Source organism: Miniopterus schreibersii (genome assembly GCF_964146895.1).
Source record: "Miniopterus schreibersii genome assembly, chromosome: Y".
Classification (NCBI taxonomy): Eukaryota; Metazoa; Chordata; class Mammalia; order Chiroptera; family Miniopteridae; genus Miniopterus; species Miniopterus schreibersii.
The window spans coordinates 4035094-4057503 of NC_138120.1; the positions used below are offsets into that span (position 1 = coordinate 4035094).

At 37.0% G+C, this 22410-nt stretch overlaps 1 protein-coding gene across 4 annotated transcripts in view; it reads right to left on the minus strand.

The window, feature by feature from the left end:
- LOC308551953 (eukaryotic translation initiation factor 2 subunit 3, X-linked-like) overlaps positions 1-22410 on the minus strand; it is a 59389-nt gene that overhangs the window by 15962 nt on the left and 21017 nt on the right. For 3 of the 4 annotated variants that reach the window (XM_081126872.1, XM_081126870.1, XM_081126873.1), the window contains 5 exons: positions 21237-21371; positions 15572-15666; positions 15074-15218; positions 11579-11748; positions 8268-8440 (listed from right to left, as the gene is read on the minus strand). In XM_081126872.1, the coding sequence (XP_080982998.1) occupies positions 8268-8440; positions 11579-11748; positions 15074-15218; positions 15572-15666; positions 21237-21371 (718 nt within the window). The remainder of the gene's footprint in view (positions 1-8267; positions 8441-11578; positions 11749-15073; positions 15219-15571; positions 15667-21236; positions 21372-22410) is intronic. The other variant, XM_081126871.1, reaches the window with a different exon arrangement.

Genomic DNA, 22410 nt, shown 5'->3' on the forward strand with positions numbered 1-22410 from the left:
AATATTTTCTTGATATTCTCTGCTTAATTGCTTATCATTAGAACCAGTAAGTGTACTGCTTTTCTCTATTGTTTCCCCCATCTCTCTTATTGGAATCCCTCCCTGCCCTTGCTTTATCTCTCTCTCTCTTCTTGTTCCACTGGCATAACTTTTTCTATTCTTTATTTTTCATATTCCCCCCTTTTATTCTGTCTTCCTTTCTCTTTTTATATTTTATTTCTTTATTTTTATTTTTTATTATTCAACAATTATCCTACTCCTATGCTCTACCCTTAATTTTTGCCCACCCTTCTTTCAGAATCTCCTCTGCTCCTTTTATGTCCTAGCTCTATTTTCTACTTTTTATTTTTCTTTCCTATTAGCAATGATATCCTTTTCTCAATTTTTTTGGTTTGTTTCTTGTTTTGCTTTAGCATTTGAGTTCTCACTTTGCTCTCCCAATTCTACTTTCTCTTCAGATGTTTTCATTGTGATTGTCAGGATATTTTGTAAGATACATCTTTTTTCCTGGCAGTTTGGCTGTGTTTTGATTTCCCTTGCCAGCACCTGTAAAACCACTCACACGACCTGGATGGGGCTTAGCCAATATAGTAAGCCAACCTGGGAGGAGAGTCCTCCTAAGAATGGGTCAACAAAAATCTAGACCAATCACAAGAGAAGAGCCCAAAGAACCCACAAAAGAGACACAAAAGGGACACTCCTGGAGCAAATACCTCGAAAGTATAAGGAAAAGACACCTCTGGATATACACTACAAAATGTCACTCCACAAGAATGGGAGACAGCAAATGTATTTTTTATACAGATACAAACACTAAGAGCCACTAAAATGGGGAGAAAAAGAAACAAGTCCTAAATTAATAAAAAGGAAAATCGTCAGAAAAAGACCTTGATGAGATGGAGTTTAAGCAAGTTATCAGAAATAGAGTTCAGAGAAATGGTTATAAAGATGCTCAAGGAAATTATCCACAACAAGACTCGTAATGGAAAGGTCCAGTAACTTAGTGAAAACATAAAAAAAGAGCTAGGTATCTTAAATAAGAACCAGTTAGAAATGAAGACTATATCTGATATCAAGAAAATGCTTAAAGGAATTAAAGCAGGTTCAATGAAGCAGAGGATAGAATAAATGACATAGAAGGTAGAAAAACACCACCAGAGCAGCAAAAGGAAAAAATACTTAAAAGACATAAAGACAATCTAAGGGAGCTGTGGCACAATATAAAATGAAACGACATATGCACCGTAGGGGTGACAAACTGAAAAAGGGACAGTGAACATGATGGAGATAATAATGACAGAAAACTTTCCTAAGGTGATGATTAAGAAAGCCACACAAGTTCAGAAAGCACAGAAGGTCCCAAAAAGAGGAACCCAAGAAGACCCACTACAAAACACATCATCATTAAAATGGCAAATGTTGAGAACAAAGAGAGATATTAAGGGCTCCAAGACACAGACAAACAGTGACCTACAAGGGAACCCCCATAAGGCTGACATCTGATTTCTCAACAGAAACACTTCAGGTCAGAAAGTAGTGACATGAACTTCTCAAAGTGAAAAGCAAGAACCTGCCACCAAGATAGCTTTATCCAGCATGGCTACCATTTAAAATCAAACATGAAATAGCGAGCTTCCCAGACCAAAGAAAGCTACAGGAGTTCAGCACCACCAAACCAGCACTGCAATTCTTGCAATGCTGAAAATGCTAACATGTTCTGACATACCTTTTAACCTCGATTTACTTTTAATCACATGGTGGAGTTTTGTTTTAGATAGTTTCCTTGTTAACCAGCATCTTACTGGATTTTGTATTTTGATCCATTCTCCAGGTCTATTTTTCTTTTAGGAAGTTTCACACATGCATGAAAATATGTCCATTCCATATTGTAAAGTAATATAAGTTACAAAACATATTTAGTATCAGTTCACATATGTCGGATGAAAATTCCAAATTGTGTGTGTGCGCGTGTGTATACATACATCAAGAACTTAACTGTGCTTATTTCTGTGTGGTGTGAGTTTTCTTTTTGCTTATATGTATTTTTAATGAACTCGTGTCAACAGACAGAATTAAAATTTTTTAGTAAGAGAATAAAATAATTTACAACCCAGCTTATAATGGCAATGGGGGCATCCAAACTCTTCATAAAATAACTATTAAAATGTAAACCTCACCCAGCCGGGAGTGGCTCAGCGGTTGAGCATTGACGTAGGATCTGGGAGATCAGGGTTAGAATCCCAGTCAGGGCACATGCCTGGGCTGTGGGCTGCAGCTGATCAATGACTCTCTCATCATTTATGTTTCTATCTCTCTCTCTCCCTCTCCATTCCTCTCTCTGAAATCAACAGAGATTAAGAAAAAATTATAAAATGTAAACCTCAAGTCACCTCTGGATTCTTAGCCAGAGGAATAAAACCGGCAATTATTACAGGGGGAAAAAGAAAAAAAGAAATACAAAGAGAAAGCTACATCGTCACAAAGGGGAAAGATGGCATTAAATAAGTATATATCAATAGTAACCTTAAATGTAAATAGAATAAGTGCTTCAATGAAAAGACATAGGATAGGTGAATAGATAAAAAAACAGGACCTAAATATATGATGTCTAAAAGAGACCCAGCTGAGAGCAAAAGATCACACAGGCTGAAAGTGAAAGGATGGACAAAAATATTCCATGTAAATGGAAACAAACAAAAAAACTGGAGTAGCAATACTGATTTCTGGCAAAATAGACACCATTAGAAGAGACAAAGATGGTCACTACATAATACTAAAGGGATCAATCCAACAGGAGGAAATAACCGTTATAAATATATATATGCACCCAATACAGGAGAGCACCTAAATATATAAAAAACTTCTTGGTGGACTTTAAGGGGGAGATCGACAGCAACACAATTGTAGTGGGGGACTTTAACAAACCCCACTGTCAGCATAGGACAGATCATTAAGACACAAAATCAACAGGGAAACACAGACTTTAAACAACACACTAAGCCTAATGGATTTAATTGACATTTACAGAGCATTTCATCCCAAAGCATCAGAATACATATTGGTCTCAAGTGCGCCTGGAGCATTTTCAAAAACAGTCAATATAGTAGGACACAAAGCTCTACAAATTGAAAAGGCTAAAATTATATCAAGCATCTTCTCAGACCAAAGTGACATGAAACTAGAAATCAACCACTATAAAAAAACTCAAAAATATTCAAATACATGGAGGAATATAGGATGTTATTAAAGAATGAATGGGTTACCAATGAGATCAAGAAAGAAATCAAACACTTCCTGGAAAAAAAGGAAAATGAACAAACAACCCAAAATCTGTAAGACACAGAAAAAGCAGTCCTGAAAGTTCACAGCAATACAGACATACTTCAAGAAACAAGAAAACACTCTAATAAACTATCTACCACAACTACTAAAAGAAGTAGAACAAGGGCAGTAACAAAAGTCCCAGGGAAGTAGAAGGAAGGAAATAATATAGAACAGAGCAGAAATTAATGACATAGAGACTTAAAAAAAAAAAAAAAAAAAATCAATGAAACCAAGAGCTGGTTCTTTGAAAAGATAAATAAAATTGATGAACCTTTACCCAGACTCACCAAAAAACAGAGGAACCAAATAAATAAATCTGAAATGAAAGAAGAAATATAACAACTGACCAAACAAATACAAAAGATCATAAAATATTATGAGCAACTATATGCCAACAAACTGGACAATATGGGTAAAATGGACAAATTCCTAGAAACATACAATCTCCCAAAGCTAAATCAGGAAGAATCAGAAAAGCTGAATAGGCTGATAACAACTAAGGAAATTGAAGCAGTAATCAAAAAACTCCCAGCAAACAAAAGTCCAGAATCAGAAGGATTTACAGGCAAGTTTTACCAAACATTCAAAGAATTAACACCTATTGTACTCAAAATATTCCAGAAAATTCAAGACGATGGGATACTCCCAAGTTCTTTTTATGGGGCCATCATCATCATAACCCCCAAACCAGATAAAGATACCACAAAGAAAGAAAACTACAGACCAATATCCCTGATGAACATAGATGCTAATATCCTCAACAAAATACTAGCAAACTGGATCAAGCAATACATTAAAAAGATCATACATCACGACCAACTGGGATTTATTCCAGAGTTGCAGGGCTGGTATAATATTCACAAATCAATAAATGTGATACTTCATATAAACATGAAGTGCAAAAATCATATGATCATATGAGTAAATGCAGAAAAGCATTTGACTAAATCCACCATCCATTTTTGATAAAAACTCAGCAAAGTGGGAATGGCGAGAACATACCTCAACATAATAAAGGTCATATACGACAAACTTACAGCCAACATCATACTCAATGGTCAAAAACTAAAACCACTTCCCTTAAAAAAAGGAATAAGACAGGGATGTCCACTTTCACCACTCTTACAGAACATAGTACTGAAGTCCTTGTCACAGCCATTAGACAGGAAAAAAACATAAAGGGTATCCAAACTGGAAAGGAGGAAATAAAACTGTCATTATTTGCAGATGACATGATATTGCACACAGAAAACCCTCAAGACTCCAACAAAGTAGTACTATATTTGATAAATGAATTCGACAAGGTAGCTTGATACAAAATTAACATATGGAAGTCGATGGCATTTTTATATACCAACAATGAAGTCTCAGAAAGAAAAACTAAAAAAAAAATACCATTTACTATTGCAACTTGAAAAATAAGATACCTAGGCATAAACTTAACCTAGGATATAAAAGACCTGTACTCAGAAAACTACAGGACACTGAAAAAAGTAACAGAGGAAGATATAAACAAGTGGAAGAATATGCCATGCTCATGGATTGGAAACATTAAGAATCATTAAAAAGTCCACACTATCCAAAGTAATCTATAGATTCAACTGAATTCCTATTAAAATACCAACAGCATATTTCTCAGAGTTAGAACAAATATTTAAAAATTTATATGGAGCCCGGGTGGGCATGGCTCAGCAGTTGAGCTTCAACCTGGGATCCAGGTGATCGTGATTCGATTCCCAGTCAGGGCACATGCCCGGGTTGTGGGCTCGATCAATGACTCTCTCATCATTGATGTTTCTCTCTCTCTCTCTCCCCCTGTCTTTTCCTCTCTCTGAAATCAATAAAGATATATTTAAAAAATAAAAATATATATGGAACCAAAAAAGACCCCAAATAGCCTCAGCAATTTTGTGAAAGAAAAGAGTGGGAGGGATCACTTTACCAGATATCCAAATGTACTACAAAGCCATTGTAATCAAAACAGCCTATTACTGGTACAACACCAGATATATAGATCAATAAATCTGAAATAAAAGCAGCAATATAACAACTGACCCAACAGAAATACAAAGGATCACACAAAGAAAATATGGAACAGAATTTTTCTTATGGAGAAAATTCTCAATGGAACTGCAGATCCCAGAAACAGACCCACAACATTATGGTCAGTTAATATTTGATAAAGGAGGCAAGAGTATACAATAGTGTAAAGACAGTCCTTTTAATAAATAGTGCTGGGAAAATTGGACAGGCATATGCAAAAATTTGAAATTAGATCACCAACTTACTCCATACACAAGAATAAATTGAAAATGGATAAAACACTTAAAAATGTAAGTTGTGAAACCATAAAAATTCTGTAAGAAAACAGGCAGTAGCCCAGCCGGGGGTGGCTCAGTGGTTGAGCATTGAGCTAGGATCCAGGCGATCAGGGTTCGATTCCCGGTCAGGGCACATGCCAGGGTTGCGGGCTGGCTGATCAGTGACTCTCATCATTGATGTTTCTATCTCTGTCTCTCCCTCTCCTTTCCTCTCTCTGAAATCAATAAAGATATATTAAAAAATAAAAATAAAAAAATAAAAAAATGTAGCTATGAAAAAAAAGAAAACAGGCAGTAAAGTCACAGAAATCTCACGTAGTGGGGTTTTCACTGCTACATCTCCTAGGGCAAGAAAAACAAAAAAATATATAAGCAAATGGGACTACATCAAACTAAAAAGCTTCTGCACATCCCGACCAAGCGTGGCTCAGCAGTTGAGCATCAACCTAGGATCCAGATCATCATGGTTTGATTCCTGGTCAGGGCACATGCCGGGGTTGCGGGTAAGATCTCCAGGATGGGGCGTGCAGGAGGCAGCCAATCAGTGACTCTCTCATCATTGATGTTTCTATCTCTTTTTCACCCTCACCCTTCCTCTCTCTGAAATCAATAAAGATATATGTTTAAAAAAATAAAGATAAAAAATTTAAAAAAAGCTTCTGCACAGCAAACAAAAAACAGCCTTAAAATACAAGGAACCCCACCGTTTGGGAGAACATATTTGCCAAGGATGTATCTAATAAAGGGCTAATTTCCAAAGTGTACAAAGAACTTATACCACTCAGCAAGAGAAAGAAAAACAATCCAATTAAAAAATAGGTAAAGGACCTGAATAGACACTTCTCCAAAAAGGACATACAGATGGCCAAGAGATATATGAAAAAATGCTTACTCAAAGTTGCTAATCATCAGAAAAAGCAAATTAAAACCACAATGAGGTATCACTTCACACCTATCAGAATGGCTACCATCAACCAATCAACAAATGACATGTACTGGAGAAGCTGTGGAGAAAGGGGAACCCTAGTACATACACTCTTGGTGGGAAAGCAGAGTGGTGCATCCATTACGGAAAACAGTATGGAGGTTCCTCAAAAAATTAAAAATGGAACTGCATTACGATCCAGTGATCCCATTTCTGGGAATATAGCCTAAGAATCCCAAAACACCAATCTGAAAGAATATATGCACCTCTATATTCATAGCAGCGCAATTTACAATAGCTAATATCTGGAAACAGTCCAAGTGCTCATCAGTAAATGAGTGGATCAAAAATCTGTGGTACATTTTACACAATGTAATACTATGTGGCTGTAAAAAAGAAGGATCTTGTACCCTTTGGGGCAGCATGGATGGACCTGGAGATTATTATGGTAAACGAAATAAGTCAGTCAAGGAAAGACAAATACCATATGACATCACATATATGTGGAATGTAATGAACAAAATAAAATGACGATAAAAATAGAACCAGAGGCATGGATTCATGCAAAAGACTGACAAATGCAGAGGGAGCTGGGAAGGCTAGACTGGAAAAGATTATAGCTCATGGACACAGAAAAGTGTGTGATGAAGGACAGGAGATGTAGGCAAAGGATGGGAAAATGGGGGACATCTGTAATAGTGTTATCAATTAAAAAAAAAAGATGAGCTCTGATATTTTGTATAGAATGTGAACAGGTGGTCAAAACATGATGCAGTCATTTCAAAAGAACACAGAAATAAGTTGGAAAAGAATCTTACTGCCACTGTGAATCATAAGCATCAAAATAAAAACTGCAGTAAATAACCCACTAAAAACCTTTGAATCCACACTTAAAATATATCAATAAGTAAATAAACAGGACAAAGAAAACACCAATTGGTAAATGTAGAGAAGTGTCAGAATTTGAAATAAATAATAGTTTGCTATCCTGATTCAAGATCAATTCAGGCAAGAAAAATCAAGTGTAAAAGAGGGAGGCAGTTTGACGAGGAGCAGTATATTTACACAATATCAATGCCACAGATTGCTTTTATGTTTTAAGTGTAAAAAGAGAAACCAGACCGACTGACTGCACAAACAAAATTAACCTAAACAATTAGTTTCAGCCAGATATTATATGCCTCTGAATGTGATTCCAGGTAAGAACACAACATCCATCACCAAGGTAGCATTCTACCCCTCACCTTAATAAGAGAAAATATCAGACAAACTCAAATTGAGGAATGTTCCATAAATTAAATGGTTTGAATTGTTTTAATGTCAATTCATATTAAAGACAAAGAAAACCTAAGGAAGTGCCATATTAAAACTAAATTATGTGTTTAGATATGTGCATATATATGAATATATAGTAAGTCAAAGAAAACTAAAGTACTGATTCTGAATAGACTTTCTGAGATTAAAGGAAGTGCAACTACAATAGGTGGAGAAAAGTAAACTGTAGCTTAATCAGGGGTGGAAATACAGATTTCAGTTATCCAAATATACAACTGAGAGTTAAATCATGAAAACTAAATTCAAGAGAAAGTGTGTGTGTGAGTGCACACATACACGTACACCAACAAGACCTTGTAGGTACTACAAGAACATATGCTCTTTTTTTCTTGATTAAACAATGGCAAACCTGACAAACTTACCGCCAGTGTTTCTCAACTCTTCGGCTCAGTGCAATTTTTTCTCCTATTTCTGTGCACACAGGATTAGTGAGAACTATTTTGCCCAAATCAGCCTTGACTGCACTAACTCTGCCTCCTGTCGACAGGGATCCTATGTTCACCATAAGCACTTCATTTCTAGACAGCTTTTGCACCTACAGAAATAAATTAGAAAAAAATAAACGCAAAACTGAGAGAATGCTTTCCAATATACAGTGAGCATTTAACAAATAGTACTGGGAATAAGTAAAGTATAAAGGAACAAAATAAAATTCTACACTAATTACACTGTAATGGGATCTGAAGTATAAATATCCTGCAGGCATCAAAACAAAAGGTTTACTTAACACTCAATGAATATACTCATGGTATTACTGTAAAATAAGCTTATGAAGTATAGAATAATCAATAAAACCTAAAAATTTGAAGGGTTTATAAAATTTCCTCAAAGGCACATTAAGACAATAATTAAATAATTAAGTGGATTTAGAGATCTAATTCCATTCATGTGACATAAGTAAGGTACTTAAACTTTCTAACCTCTATAAAATAGGGTAACACCTACTACTAAATAATTGTTAACTGCTATACCACTATTGCTGTTGTCTATACTTATACCTCAATGCCCAAATACACATCAGTGTTTTCACTAAAAGTCAGAATAAAAATAAATCTTTATTAAAGGAACTTCAACAGAAATGACAAGTGTAAGTTTGATAAACGCATAACAATGACAAGTTTTATAAACAAAAAATTTCTTTCCTATTGCTTTTTTTTGGTTAATCTTCACCCAAGGATATTTTTTCCTCACTGGTTGTTTGAGGGGGCGCCAGAGAGGAACATCAATGTGAGACACATCAATTGGTTGTCTCCCATACACTTCTAGATCCAGGCCAGAGATCGAACCTGCAACCAAAGTATGTGCCCTTTACTGCGAATCGAACCCACAACCCTTCAGTGACCCCTGTGACACTCTAACCAGTGGGAAACACTGGCTAGGGCAGACCTATTGCTTTTTCATCCACATAATTTCTTCCTAACATGAAGAAATGACTTTCAAAATGTGAAGTGCTGCAAGCTGAATATATATATTCAATCTAAGGTTGCATAAGTGAAAGAAAAGTAAAAATGTAATACCCACACCGATCATTATAGTAAAACCTAAAGAAAAACTAGAGAACAGAATTTGATGGTGGTAAAGAAGACTTTTTGTTACTATAAAAAGCCTACTAGTGCCCTGGCGGTGTGGCTAAGTTAGCTGGAGTACCATCCTATACACTGAAGGGTCAGGGTTTGATTCCTGACCAGGGAACATACCCAGGTTGTGGGTTTGATTCTTGGTCAGGGCGTGTAAGGGAGGCAACCCATTGATATTTCTGTTTCACACTGATGTCTCTCTCTCTCTCGGCCTCTCCCTTCCTCTTTCTCTAAAAGTTAAAACATCCTTGGGTGAGAATTAAAAAAAAAAAAAGCCCACTGTTAAAGTTAATATAAAATTCTACATTGTACCCTAGCCAGTTTGACTCAGTGGCTAGAGCAGTGGACTGTGGACTGAAGGGTCCTACCTTTGATTTTGGCTAAGGCACATACCTCAGTTGCAGGCTCGATCCCTGGCCCCAACTGGGGAGCATGCTGGAGGCAATCAAGAGGTGTCTCTCTCTCACGTCAATGTTTCTCTCTCCCCTCCCACCCTCCCACTATCTCTGAAAAGCAATGGAAAAAATAACCTCAAGTGAGGGTTTAAAAAATACAACTCTACATTGCTGTTTTGTCACATATTTTACTCTCCAGACTTATTATAACTTCAGAACTTTTAACTTATAATATGTATACTGTATCTCCTACTTTCTTACATGGCATTTTTCCACTGCCGTTTAAAAAAACTACTCTGAAGTGTGCAGGGTGTCTGCACACTTAAAATTTGGTTACCTGTCACCAAAATGATATATAAAAATATGTTATAAATTTATACTTTGTCAATAGTATAAATACTTATTTCCCTGTATCTTTGTCAACAAAATCTTAAGTCTTTTCTAAAACTCACATGTATGCCACAAATAATGTTTATTAATATATGCCACGCTTATTAATTCATTTTTGACAAAAAATTCTCAAATCTGTACAAAATCATAAAAGACCCTGAATAGCCAGAGCAATCCTGAGGAAAAAAGAATGAAGCCAGAGGTATCAAACTCTGACTTCAAATTACACTACAAAGTGACAATAATCAAAATAGCCTGGTACTGGCAAAAAAGACACACAGATGAATGAAACGGAACTGATAGCCAAGAAACAAATCAACATCTATACAGACAAAGAATTTTTGGCAATGGAGCCAAAAACACACAATGTAGAAAAGAAAGCCTCTTAATAAATGGTGCTGGGAAAGTTGGAAAATTACGTGCGTAAGGATGAAACTAGATTACTGTTTGTCCCCATGTCCAAAAATTAACTCAAAATAGATCAAAGACCTACATACACAACCTCAAACAATAAATTACATAGAAAACAACACAGGTAATAAACTTATAGACACTGATATTAGAGGGGGTTTTATAAATCTGACTCCCCAAGGAAGGGAATTAAAAGGAAAAAATAAATAAATGTGCATACATCAAACAAAACAGCAACGAACCAAATGAAAGAAGATATTTGCAAATAATACCTCTGATAAGGTGGCCAAGACATGGAAACCACCTAGGTGTTCTACAATAGAGGACTGAATAAAGATGACATGGTATCTATATATAATGAAATACTGTACTACTCAGCCCTAAGAAAAGATGATATAGTGCCATTTGCAACAACATGGATATTATGTGAGAGCATTATGCTAAGTGAAGTAAGTCAGATGAAAAAGGACAAAAACTATGATTTCACTCACATGTGCGATATAAAACAAAAAGCAACAAATGAACAAATGAAACAAAGGAACAAATAAATAAACTCAAGATACGGACAAGAAAATGGTGGTTACCAGAAGGGTAGCATGAAGAGGAGTGAGGGGAGAGCAAAGGGTATTGGGTGTCAAATATGTAGTGACTGAAGGTTATACTTTGGGTTGTAAGTACACAACATAGTACAGATATTTTGTATAATAAAGCTGTACACCCAAAATTTATATGTTATCCTGATAAATTTAGTAAGAAAATTCTATCTTTATGGCTGGTTGCCATACACAAAATTTTGAATTATTCACCTTGTCCTTTTTTGGAATTTTAATTATGAAAGAAAACAAAACTTGTTGAAACATCATGCATTGTCTGGGTTTTTAAATTACAAAAAGCAGTTACCTTTGCTGCTTTTTTGTCTCCTTCTATGCGTACGCCAAGAAGCCGTCTAAGTAGAAAATAGGAGATTTCCAATTCTGTGAAGATCTCTGGTAAAGCGCCAACTGCACCAACCACCTGCCCCACCATTCTGTCAGCACGGCACAAAGTGGGATCAATTTTTGTTCCAACTCCTGATTATAAATAAGATATATATTTCCATCTTTTTATTTCTTAAAATGTTTTGCAAAGGTTAAAGTCAGTCAAACCAGTGCAGCATGTATCTATACATTTTAATCCAGTTATAACAGCTACATAATTAAAATCACATACTATTCTCATATAAAATCCCTGCTTTAGCTCAAAAAATAAGAATACTGGAAACAAATGTTGTTAGAAATTTAAGAAAAGATTCTCTTGATTAAATTATAAGGGCAAATGAGATGCCTCCCTAACTCAAAACAAATTTCATTTAATAAGATAGTCTACCTTAATAAAGGCTGAAAGACACAAATTTCATAATTAATTTGCAGAAATAAATTGATAATTGTTACTGCTCGTTGGCAGTACACAATGTGTTGACCAAGATATCTACCAAGAAGGTTTCCTGGAGGCTAACTGGGCACAAATTTAAAAATAAAGGCTATTTTAAAGAGGAGCCTCTCATAAAACCACAATTTAAGGAGAAGCTTGAACTAAATTGTCTGCCTCCTAACTGAACTGCCTGCCTGCACTGTGTTCATGCCACCTAAGCCAATACTTATAAAGGAGTTCCTGTTTCAATCACTAGAACTGAGTCTTTTCCCTGTCCAATTAGAGCAGCACAACTATACCCCCATTGGCATTTTCCTCAACCGATCAGGATAGTGTTTTCAGAAGCAATAAAACTGAGGATTTCAGTCCTCATTTGCATGAGGACAAATAAATGAGAGGCCAGGGGACTTCTCTCTATAAGTCAGCTCCCCTTTGGATCAGATATCCAGGAAAGATTGAAAACTACATTTACCCAGGTGGGAACAATGAAGGTGTGTCACCACCAGAGCAGAGTAGAGCACAGCAAGGCAGAGCTGTCTAGATAGAGAGGGGCCTCACAGGTAGGAAGCTAGTAGAGCCATGCAGCACAGTTGAGCCATAACATTATTGACCTATTCCACAGCCAACTAAATAAAGTTTCCTTTTTCACCTCACCCCAAAGTGGAATTCCTATTTGTGTGGAATTGATACCAACAACTATCATGGCACAATCTTTTCATTATATTATTCTACTTACATGTTTGTAAAACAGTGCAATAAAAAGTTACATAAAAATGTTTCCTAAATTTTTTCATAAAAAAAAAAAAAGCACCCAAGTTTCGTGTGTTGGAGCATCACCCTGTACACAGAAAAGTTGCAGGTTAAATTCCTGGTAAGGGCACATACCTAGGTGTGGTTTGATGCCCAGTCAGAGTCTTTAGGGAAGGCAACTGATTGATATGTCTCTTACACAGATGTTTCTCTCTTTCCCCCACCTCCCTCTCTCTCTCAAGTCAATAAATATATCTTCAAGTGAAGATAAAATCAGATTCCAAAAAAAATTACACAATCATATATAGGAAACTTGTATTATTGGTAGAGTGGAACATATAAAACACACAGCAAATGTCAGTAAAATGATAGAGTGAAAGCCCTCTGTTATAACTCTCTTCTCCACAAAAACAATTTTAAAAATCCCAACTGTCAAAATCTCAGAATCACTTTCAAAGCTCAGAAATTTACCCAAAGGCTTGCAGGAATCTGTGGACATTTCGCTTTAAAAGGCAGGGATCGCCAGTAAGAACACCAATTATATGACATTTTAACTTGTCCTAGTGCCATCCCCATTCACCAGCTCAGTTGGCAGTACAGTAAACAACATGAACTAGTGGTAAAATCCAATAGGCTGGCAGTCACTACAGAGAGCAGAACAGGGAGCAGGGATGAAGCTCTTCTAAAGTCTCATTCCCTGAAGACTACCATTTGATTTGTCTGATCTTTCCCTGGAAGATTCCACTTTGAAGGCTGTCTGGGTGCCCAGTGTGAAGTCTTTAACCCAGAGAGCTGAAGGATAACAAGCTGAAAATAAGACACTAACCAAAATTCTTAAAGGAAAAAACTTTGGATGTCCATGGAATACCACATGGCTGTAAAAAAGAAAGAACTCTTACTATTTGCAAAAGCATGGATGGATCTGGAGATTCTGCTAAATGAAATAAGCCAGTCTGAGAAAGACAACTATCACATGATGTCACTCATATGTGGAATGTAATAAAATAGGTCCAGAGGCTTGGATGCATGGAAGAAACTGCCAGATTTCAGAGGGAAAGGAGATGAAGTGGATGGGAAGACATTAGTCAAAGTACTTATATGCATATTTACATAGCCCACGGATGCAGGCAATAAAGTGAAGACCTGAGGTGGGGTAAAGTATAGGAAAATAGGAGGCATCTTTAATACTGTCAACAATAAAAAGAAGTCACAACCAAATTGTTAAAAACAGATGTAATGCAAAATGCACACGGGAGCCTCAATAATAATTACAACTGATTTGTCATGAGAAACTGGGCACCTCACAAAACGAGGTAACATTTCAAAATGCCCTAATAATACAACTAAAACATAAAACAAAAAAAACAAGCTTTAGTGAACCTCTCACAAAATTTTAACTTTTCCTGGACATTTGTAATAAACTTAGTAAGAAATTAGCCATAACTTAAGAGTCCATCAAAATGAAAGTTATCATACTGATACAAGTGGTATTTGTGGACAACTTAATGTGTAAAAGTTTACATAAAAAGCAAACAAAAAAAGTATAAATATGAGTACAATGACAGCCCTGTCCTGTGTAGCTCAGCTGATTGTCATTCCGGGCACCAGTTGTGGGAGTGAAGGAGGCAGCAGATTGATGTTTCTGTCTCATTGATGTTTCTCTCTCTCTAAAAAAATCAGTAATAACAGCCCGGCCAGCATGGCTCAGTGGCTGAGCATCTACGTAGGATCCAGGAGATCGTGGTTCAATTCCCAGTCAGGGCTCATGCCTGGGTTTCAGGGCACATGCCCCAGTGGGGGGGCATGCAGGAGGCAGCTGATCAATGACTCTCTCATCACTGATGTTTCCATCTCTTTCTCTTCCTCTCCCTTCCTCTCTCTAAAATCGATAAAGTTACATTAAAAAAAATTTTTAATCAATAAAAACATATTTAAAAAAGAATACAATGATATATAGTAAATGCTAAATCATAAAACTTTGTTATTACAGAACTTATCATATGCATGTCACCAAAATATACCCTTTATTTATAAAAGCATTTCTTAAAAAAACTTAGTTACTTAGTACTCTAAAATTAACAACTGAACTATGTATATGTATCTGCCCCATGACACTCCTCCATATTGAGTTAAAATATCTAACTAGAGAGATATGCTTTTAGATAACCCATTTCAAACAAAACATGACATGATTAGACACCAATAAAGGCTTATGGATGAAAGTAAGTTTCATACCAATAAGACCCCCTGGAGCAGCATACTGAAGATCATTGTGTTCTGCAAAAAGTGATACAATTTTGGAAAAGATTGATTTACACATAAGGTTTCCTTCACTATCTTTGGAAACAATACCAGGTCTGACTTCTATCTCCTGGCCCACCTGAAACATATAAGAAAGTAATTAAAATATTTGGAACAACACAATTACCATTTATGGGTAAATAGTCCTAACTGGTAGATGGTTAAAATGAAAAGATACCTTGGATGAATAATTTCAAACACCACTTTAAAAAGAATAAAAATTAAAAACGTAGAAGAAAGGAAAAAGTAACAACTACTCAATTATTAAGCAATCAACTGTAAGAAATCTACAACTTTGATAAGGCATATTTAAAATACAAAGTAATAAATAAAACTATACATATATGTGTGTGTATATATATATAAAAGTGAATTTTTAATCTTATTTTACCATACTCTTGTCCTGGTTAAAAAATATAAAATTCAGTTTACCTTTAATACTCCTTTTAAAATACTACCGCCAGCCACACCACCTTTAAGGTCATCAACCTCACAGCCAGGTTTGTTGACATCAAAAGATCTAATAACTAGGAAGAGAATAGGGAAAAAAGGGAAGGAACCATAAAGCTCATCCTGTTATTTTAGTTAGAAGGAATATTCTTTCAAATTACATATTCTACAGGAGTAGAATATAAGTTTTCTAAGTAACCTTAGAGTTGAGGTTTTGGGAAAATATTATTCCAGTGCTTACTGTACTCTTACTTATAGTAGAAAAATAAAAACACTAATCAGTGACATGGTTGTTTCACTTATACTGTGAAATACAATGCAACTATTATAAAAGAACTTAAGCACTGTGTGTGTGTGTGTGTGTGTGTGTGTGTGTATTTATATATATATAAAATTACGTGAAGGGATGACTGTTCTAGGCCAAACTATTCCTGCTCCATTAATGTTGAATTCTAACTCATAGACTCAGGTACCTCAGTATCTAACAATATAAGGACAGAGCCTTTAACAGGTAATTAAGCCCTGACCAGTGTGGCTCAGTAGTTAAGAGAGTTGGCCTCTAAAATCAAGGGTCTCAGATTTGATTGTGGTCAAGGGCAAGTACCTGGGTTGCAGGTTCCATACCTGGCTCCTGTCAGGTGTGCGTTAGAGGCAACCAATCGATGTGTTTCACATCTCTCTCTCTCTCCCTCTTCCTTCCACTCTCTCTAAAGATCAATGGAAAAAATATCCTAGGATGAGAATTAACAAACAAACAAATAAATAAGAGGTACTTAATGTCAACTGAGGCCCCTGGATGGGCTCAACACCAACATGACTGGTATCCTTCTAAGAGGAAATTTGACACACCAAGAAATACCAAAGGTACACACACACAAAGAGGTAATATGTGAAGACAAAGCATCATGTCGCAAACTGCAAGACAAAGAAAGGCCTCTGAAGAAACCAAATCTGCCAACATGCTAATCTCAAGCTTCCCATAAAGGTAAAAAAATAAATTTCTGTTGTTTAAAACAACCCACAACGTGGTATTTTATAGCAAATGAATACAGTGACTCTCTGAATACTATTAAGAAAAAAGTAGCTAAAAATGATTCGCCAAGGTACAACAGTACTCACTTAAAATAGACTGTACAGATACGTATGTTTATATGATTACATGAACAGAAAGAGTTATGGAAAAGCATGTTTGCACCAGTGTTGTAGGACTGAACTTTCTATTTCTATACCTCTATGTGACTTCAGTAATTAAAAATTTAGGTTTTTGCCCTAGCTGGTTTGTCTCAGTAGTTAGGGCCTAGGCCTGCGTACTGAAGGGTTCCGGGTTCAATTCCAGTCAAGGACACGACGTAGCTTGGTTGCAGGCTCAAACTCCAGCCCTGATCAGGACATGTGAGGGAGGCAACCAATCAATATGTTTCTCTAGCATCGATGTTTCTCTCTCCCACTCTCTCTGAAAAACAATGGAAAAAACACCCTAGGGTGAGGACAAAAGAAAAATTTTAGGTTTTTTTTGTTTTGTTACTTATTTTATTGTTGAGAGTATTACAGATGTCTCCCTCCCCCCAAATTTAGTTTTTGTTTCTTCTTTAAATCCTCACCCAAGAATATTTTCCCACTGCTTTTCAGGAAGAGCAGAAGGGGAAGAGAGAGAGAGAGACATTGATGTGAGAGACGTATCTATTGGTTGCCCCCAACACCGGTCCAATCAGGGCCAGGGATCGAGTCTGCAACCAAGGCATGTGCCCTTGGATGGAATTGAATCGGGGACCCTTCAGTCTGCGGGCTAATGCTCTAATCACTGAGAAAAACTGGGTAGGGCCCAAAATTTAATAATTCTAGGACTATGTAAGCCTTGAGGAAAACAGTGATCCTTAACAAAAGATGTGCTCCCCAATCACCCAACAGAACATTTCCCATTAAAACACACACAGTCCTTAACGAAGGTCTAGAAAGACTGAATGTTTGGGAAAGGCTCCTATAAGCTTGCTTTCAGGAATTCCCAACTTAATCAAATATATCAACATTGGTACTATAAAATCAGGGTAAAAGAAACATGAAAATCATTCCATTCCTGATTAAAGCATTATCTCTACATAAGAAATACTTTATTGCTCCAATCCTGGTCACAGAGTATACCACAACGAGCACAAAAATGGTGAACATTTGTATTTCATTCAGGATTCTGTTGCTCATTCAATGTTGCACTGACAAAACCACCTTGGAATTAATGTATCTTAATATAACATGTACACTTTCATTTTTCACTAAGTTCAAATTGGCTGGTTGCCCTTGGTTTCCATAAACTCATTCCCTTTTTTAAATTCAAAAAATATATAAAGATTGTAATATATTATCACAAAGAATAAATAATAATGAGCAGGGCACTGTCAGATCGTTTGTGTGCACTTGTACATCTATGAGCCAGTAAGGCCCAGGCTGTGACAGACTAGGATGCTCCCAGTGAGCTGGGATTGGCTGACACTGTGTGTCAGGCCTGAGAAACTCTGGGCAAGCATGCAGAGGTGGCTCCAGGGCAGTTAATTGCATGTTGCAGAGTCTGACTTATGGATCAGAGTTCCTTCTATCTTGTGATGGCATTGTCACAAGTATGATTTCTAAGGTGGTTGTAGAAGGGGGATGAGAGAAATAAAGAATCTCACAGAATGCCTTGAAGAGACTCCAAGATGGAGACAGGTTAAGTTAAAGCTACACTGACTTTCTCCCAGGACCAAACTAGAATTACAACTAAAATATAGAAAAACCACCCTCAATAAACAACTGAAGATGAGTTGGAGGGCACCCTCATAACCAAGGAGGAAAAGTGGAGACCACAAGAGGCTGGAAGGAAGTGAGGAGGCACGAGAAGGCTGGCCGGGTTGCCATAGGCAGCAGCAGAGGGTCTGGAAGGGTATCTCAGCTGTAGTGGGATCCCACTGAAGACTCTGGGACCTAAACCCCAAACTGGGCTTCCTAGACCAGAACACCAGAACTGAGAAAGGTGCCCACATAACATCTGGCCATGAAAAGGAGCAGGGTTTCTGTCTGCCAGGGAGAGTGCTGAAAATGCAGGCACCCTCTTAAAGGGCGAATGCACTAAATTTCGCTGGGAGCCACTCACCTTGGGTTCCAGCAGAGGCAGGAAAGAGTGGACTAGGGCTGTGTAAGGAGAGTCTGAGGTTGGTCTGGGTCTCTCTGGGGAGAACTGAAGAGTACACAACCATCAGGATCCCTGTGCTAAGTCCTTTCCCCATGCTGCAGAAACTATCTTTCTTAGGCAGAGTTTTCCCATCAATGCAATTGCCCCACCTGTTGGAATCCCCCTTGCCACCCCATTGTGGAGCTTATGCCCTACTGAGGACCACAGCCTGAGGCTTATTAAGTGACTGAAACTAACAGACAGCCTAAAGATAGAGGAGGATCTCTGGGTGTTTTGAGTCTTTGTCAGACCTACTTCTAGCCCAGGGCTAATAAAAGCAAACCATGGTGTGCAGCTTGGTCCTTTCTACAGTCTCCAGACACAGCAGAAGAAGCCACAAGTGGAGGATCACTGATAGCTCCAGACAGGTTTCTCAGGGTCAATCACAAACAGTGTTTGACACTGGCCTGCATAGAGACCCCACAAAAAGGCCCAAAACCAATACATCCAGTGGCCAGCTTAAGGAAACAATAGAGCAGGATACAATAAGCTTCCTAAGCAGTATATCTACAGGTAAATACTGGCAGGCTTAAACCTTGCTGAGGTGAATTCTGCTTCATGTGATCAGCACCAGCACGGTAGCCTGCACAATGAGGGGGGGGTTGAGCCTCATTGTTAGACAGCCTGAGGGTAGAGCCTATGCACAAACAAGCCAATGGTAATCAAGACCCAATTACAACAGGAAGGCCCACACAATGCAAACAAGGCACATTATTAGAGCGCCCAGCTCTGGTGATCAGGGCGAGTGCACCACTGGGTCCTACAGGTCACCTACTACATAAGCCACCCTACCAAGACTAGGAGTCATAGCAGATCTACCTAATACACAGATATAAACACAAACAGGCAGCCAAACTGCTGAGATAAAGAAACAGGCCCCAAATGAAGGAACAAAAGAATTCTCCAAAACAAGAAATAAATGAAATGTAAATAAGCAATTTATCATATACAGAGCCCAGAGTAATGATTTTAAGGATGCACAACAGCACAAAAAAATACACAGAAACTATAAAAACAATCAGTGGGAAATGAAGAATGACATAGCAGAAATAAAGAATACACTGGAAGCAATAAACAGCAGGTTAGTGGAAGCTAAGAACTAGATAAGTGAATTAAAGACAGGGTAGAAAAAAAAATCAGAGAACCCAAAAGAAAAAACAATTAAAAAACAGGATGACAGTTTAAGGGAGCTGTGGGACAACATGAATTGTAACAATATCCGCACCATAGGAGAGCCAAAGAAGAAAATGAGCAAGGGATAGAGAATTTGTTTGAGGAAATAATGGCAGAAAATTTCCCTAATATGGTAAAGGGAAAAGTCACATAAGTTCAGGAGGCACAGAGAGTCCAAAGCAAAAAGAACCCAAAGAGGCCTACACCAAAACACATCATTAGTAAAATGTCAAAAAATTAAAGACAAACAGAATCTTTTTTTTTTTTTTTAACATATCTTTATTGATTTCAGAGAGAGGAAAGGAGGGGGAGAGAGACAGACAGAAACATCAATGATGAGAGAGTCACTGATCGGCTGCAGCCCACAACCTGGGCATGTGCCCTGACCAGGAATCGAACCCCAATCTCCTGGATCCTAGGTCAATACTCAACCGCTGAGCCACGTCCGGCTGGGCCAAACTGAGACTCTTAAAGGCAGCAAGTGAAAAGCAGTATCTTACCTACAAAGGAGCCTTTCTTGAGGCTGTCAGCTGATTTCTCAACAGAAACACTATAGGCTAGAAGGGAATGGCATGAAGTATTTAAGGTAATGCAAAACAAGGATCTGAAACCAAGACTACTCTATCCAGCAAGGCTATCATTCAGAATAGACGGTGAAATGAAGAGCTTCCCAGACAAAAAAAGGGCTAACAGAGTTTATCACCACCAAACCAGTGCAGCAAGAAATGTTAAAGAGACTGCTGTAATAAGTAGAAATAGAGAGATAAACATAGGCATAAAGAATTAAAATGGCAATAAGTACCAATTTAAGTATCAATAATTTAAATAAGTGGATTAAATGCTCCATTCAAAGACATAAGGTAGCTGAATGGATAAGAAAAGATGACCCATATATGCTGTCTACAAGAGATCTACCTCAGAACAAAAGACTCACACAGGATGAAAGTAAAGGGAAGGAATGATCTTACTTATATGTGGAATATAATGAACAAAAGAAACTGACAAAATAGATCTAGAGATATGGAACACGTTGACAAATCTCAGACAAAAAGGAGGTGGGGGTTGGGAGCATGGGGTGGGGTGTCAGGAAAAGTTAAGCAAAGAACTTATATGCATATCCCATAGACACAGACGATAGTTTGGTGAAGGCCTGGTGGAGAGGAGAGAGGGGGGAGAGTGTCAATGGGGGCAAAAAAGGAAGACATCTGTTAATACTTTCAACAATTATGATAAATTTTTTTTAAAATAGAAAGGTCAATAGGTTAGGGAGCTTACCAATAAGTCGGGGTTCTGATGTAAAGTCTCTTAAAGGTACTGGAATTTTCTTCACAATATACTCACAGACAACTTCAATATTATATTTCAACTGAGCGGAAATTGGAATAATGGGAGCTCCTTCTGCTACTGTACCTATATGACAAAATTCAGAGTGATCAAAATTTTATAAATTGTTCTGTACAACTGTTAGGTAAAATAATAAGATTATTAAAACAGCAACATATAAAAAGTAATTCTTCTGTTTAGAAAGATTATAATACTTTATCCTTCTGAAACTGAATACTCTAAAGTTAGATTAATATCTATAATAAAAAAGAATAGCATGTTAAAAGAAATAAATACTTGTATTACTGAAAAAGAAACTTTGATAGCTGAAAAGATTTCCAATAACATGTATTTACCCCCCGAATACATGTCAATAGAAAATCACAGACTCACTGCTAATCAAAAATTGCTGGCGAACACAAATTTGCTTTTATTAATTAAACATCAAACAAGCTGGTCCATCAAAGGGACTGAACAGAAAAAAGATTTTATAGGTGTACTTTTTCTTTCCTATGCCAGATAATATAGAATAGAGCCATTATTTCTAACTGAAAAAGACAAGAAATCAAATTTCAAAAAAATATGCAGTAGGTCTTACCCAAAATGAAAACAGTACATTTTAGAAAAAGGGAAGCTAAATTCATTGTCAGTTTCAGTTCTGGAAATAGGTGGTCAATGAGAAGAGTCAAATAATTAGAAAGCAAACCAACAAAAAAGATGTGTTATTAACTTACACTATCACTGGAAACGTATTTAAAACATCTAATTGGCACTCACTTTGGTAGTACATATACTAAAATTGAAATAGTACAGAGAAGATTAGTATACCCACTATGCAAGGATGACACGCACAGCTGAGAAGTTTTCTGAATAGTTATTATCTAATAAATAACCCCTAGTTGTTAGCCCTGTCTGGTGTAGCTCAGTGGTAGAGCAAAGGAACACAAACTGAAGGGCCTCGGGTTCTATTCCCAGTCAAGGAAATGGTTTGCGGGTCAATCCCAGGCCCTCTCTTTCCCACTTCCTCCCTTCTCTTTCTAAAGTGAATGAAAAATATATTCTTGGGTGCAAATTAACAACAAAAAAGTTGTTATATTGTATTTTTAAAAAGCAATGTTTTTACATT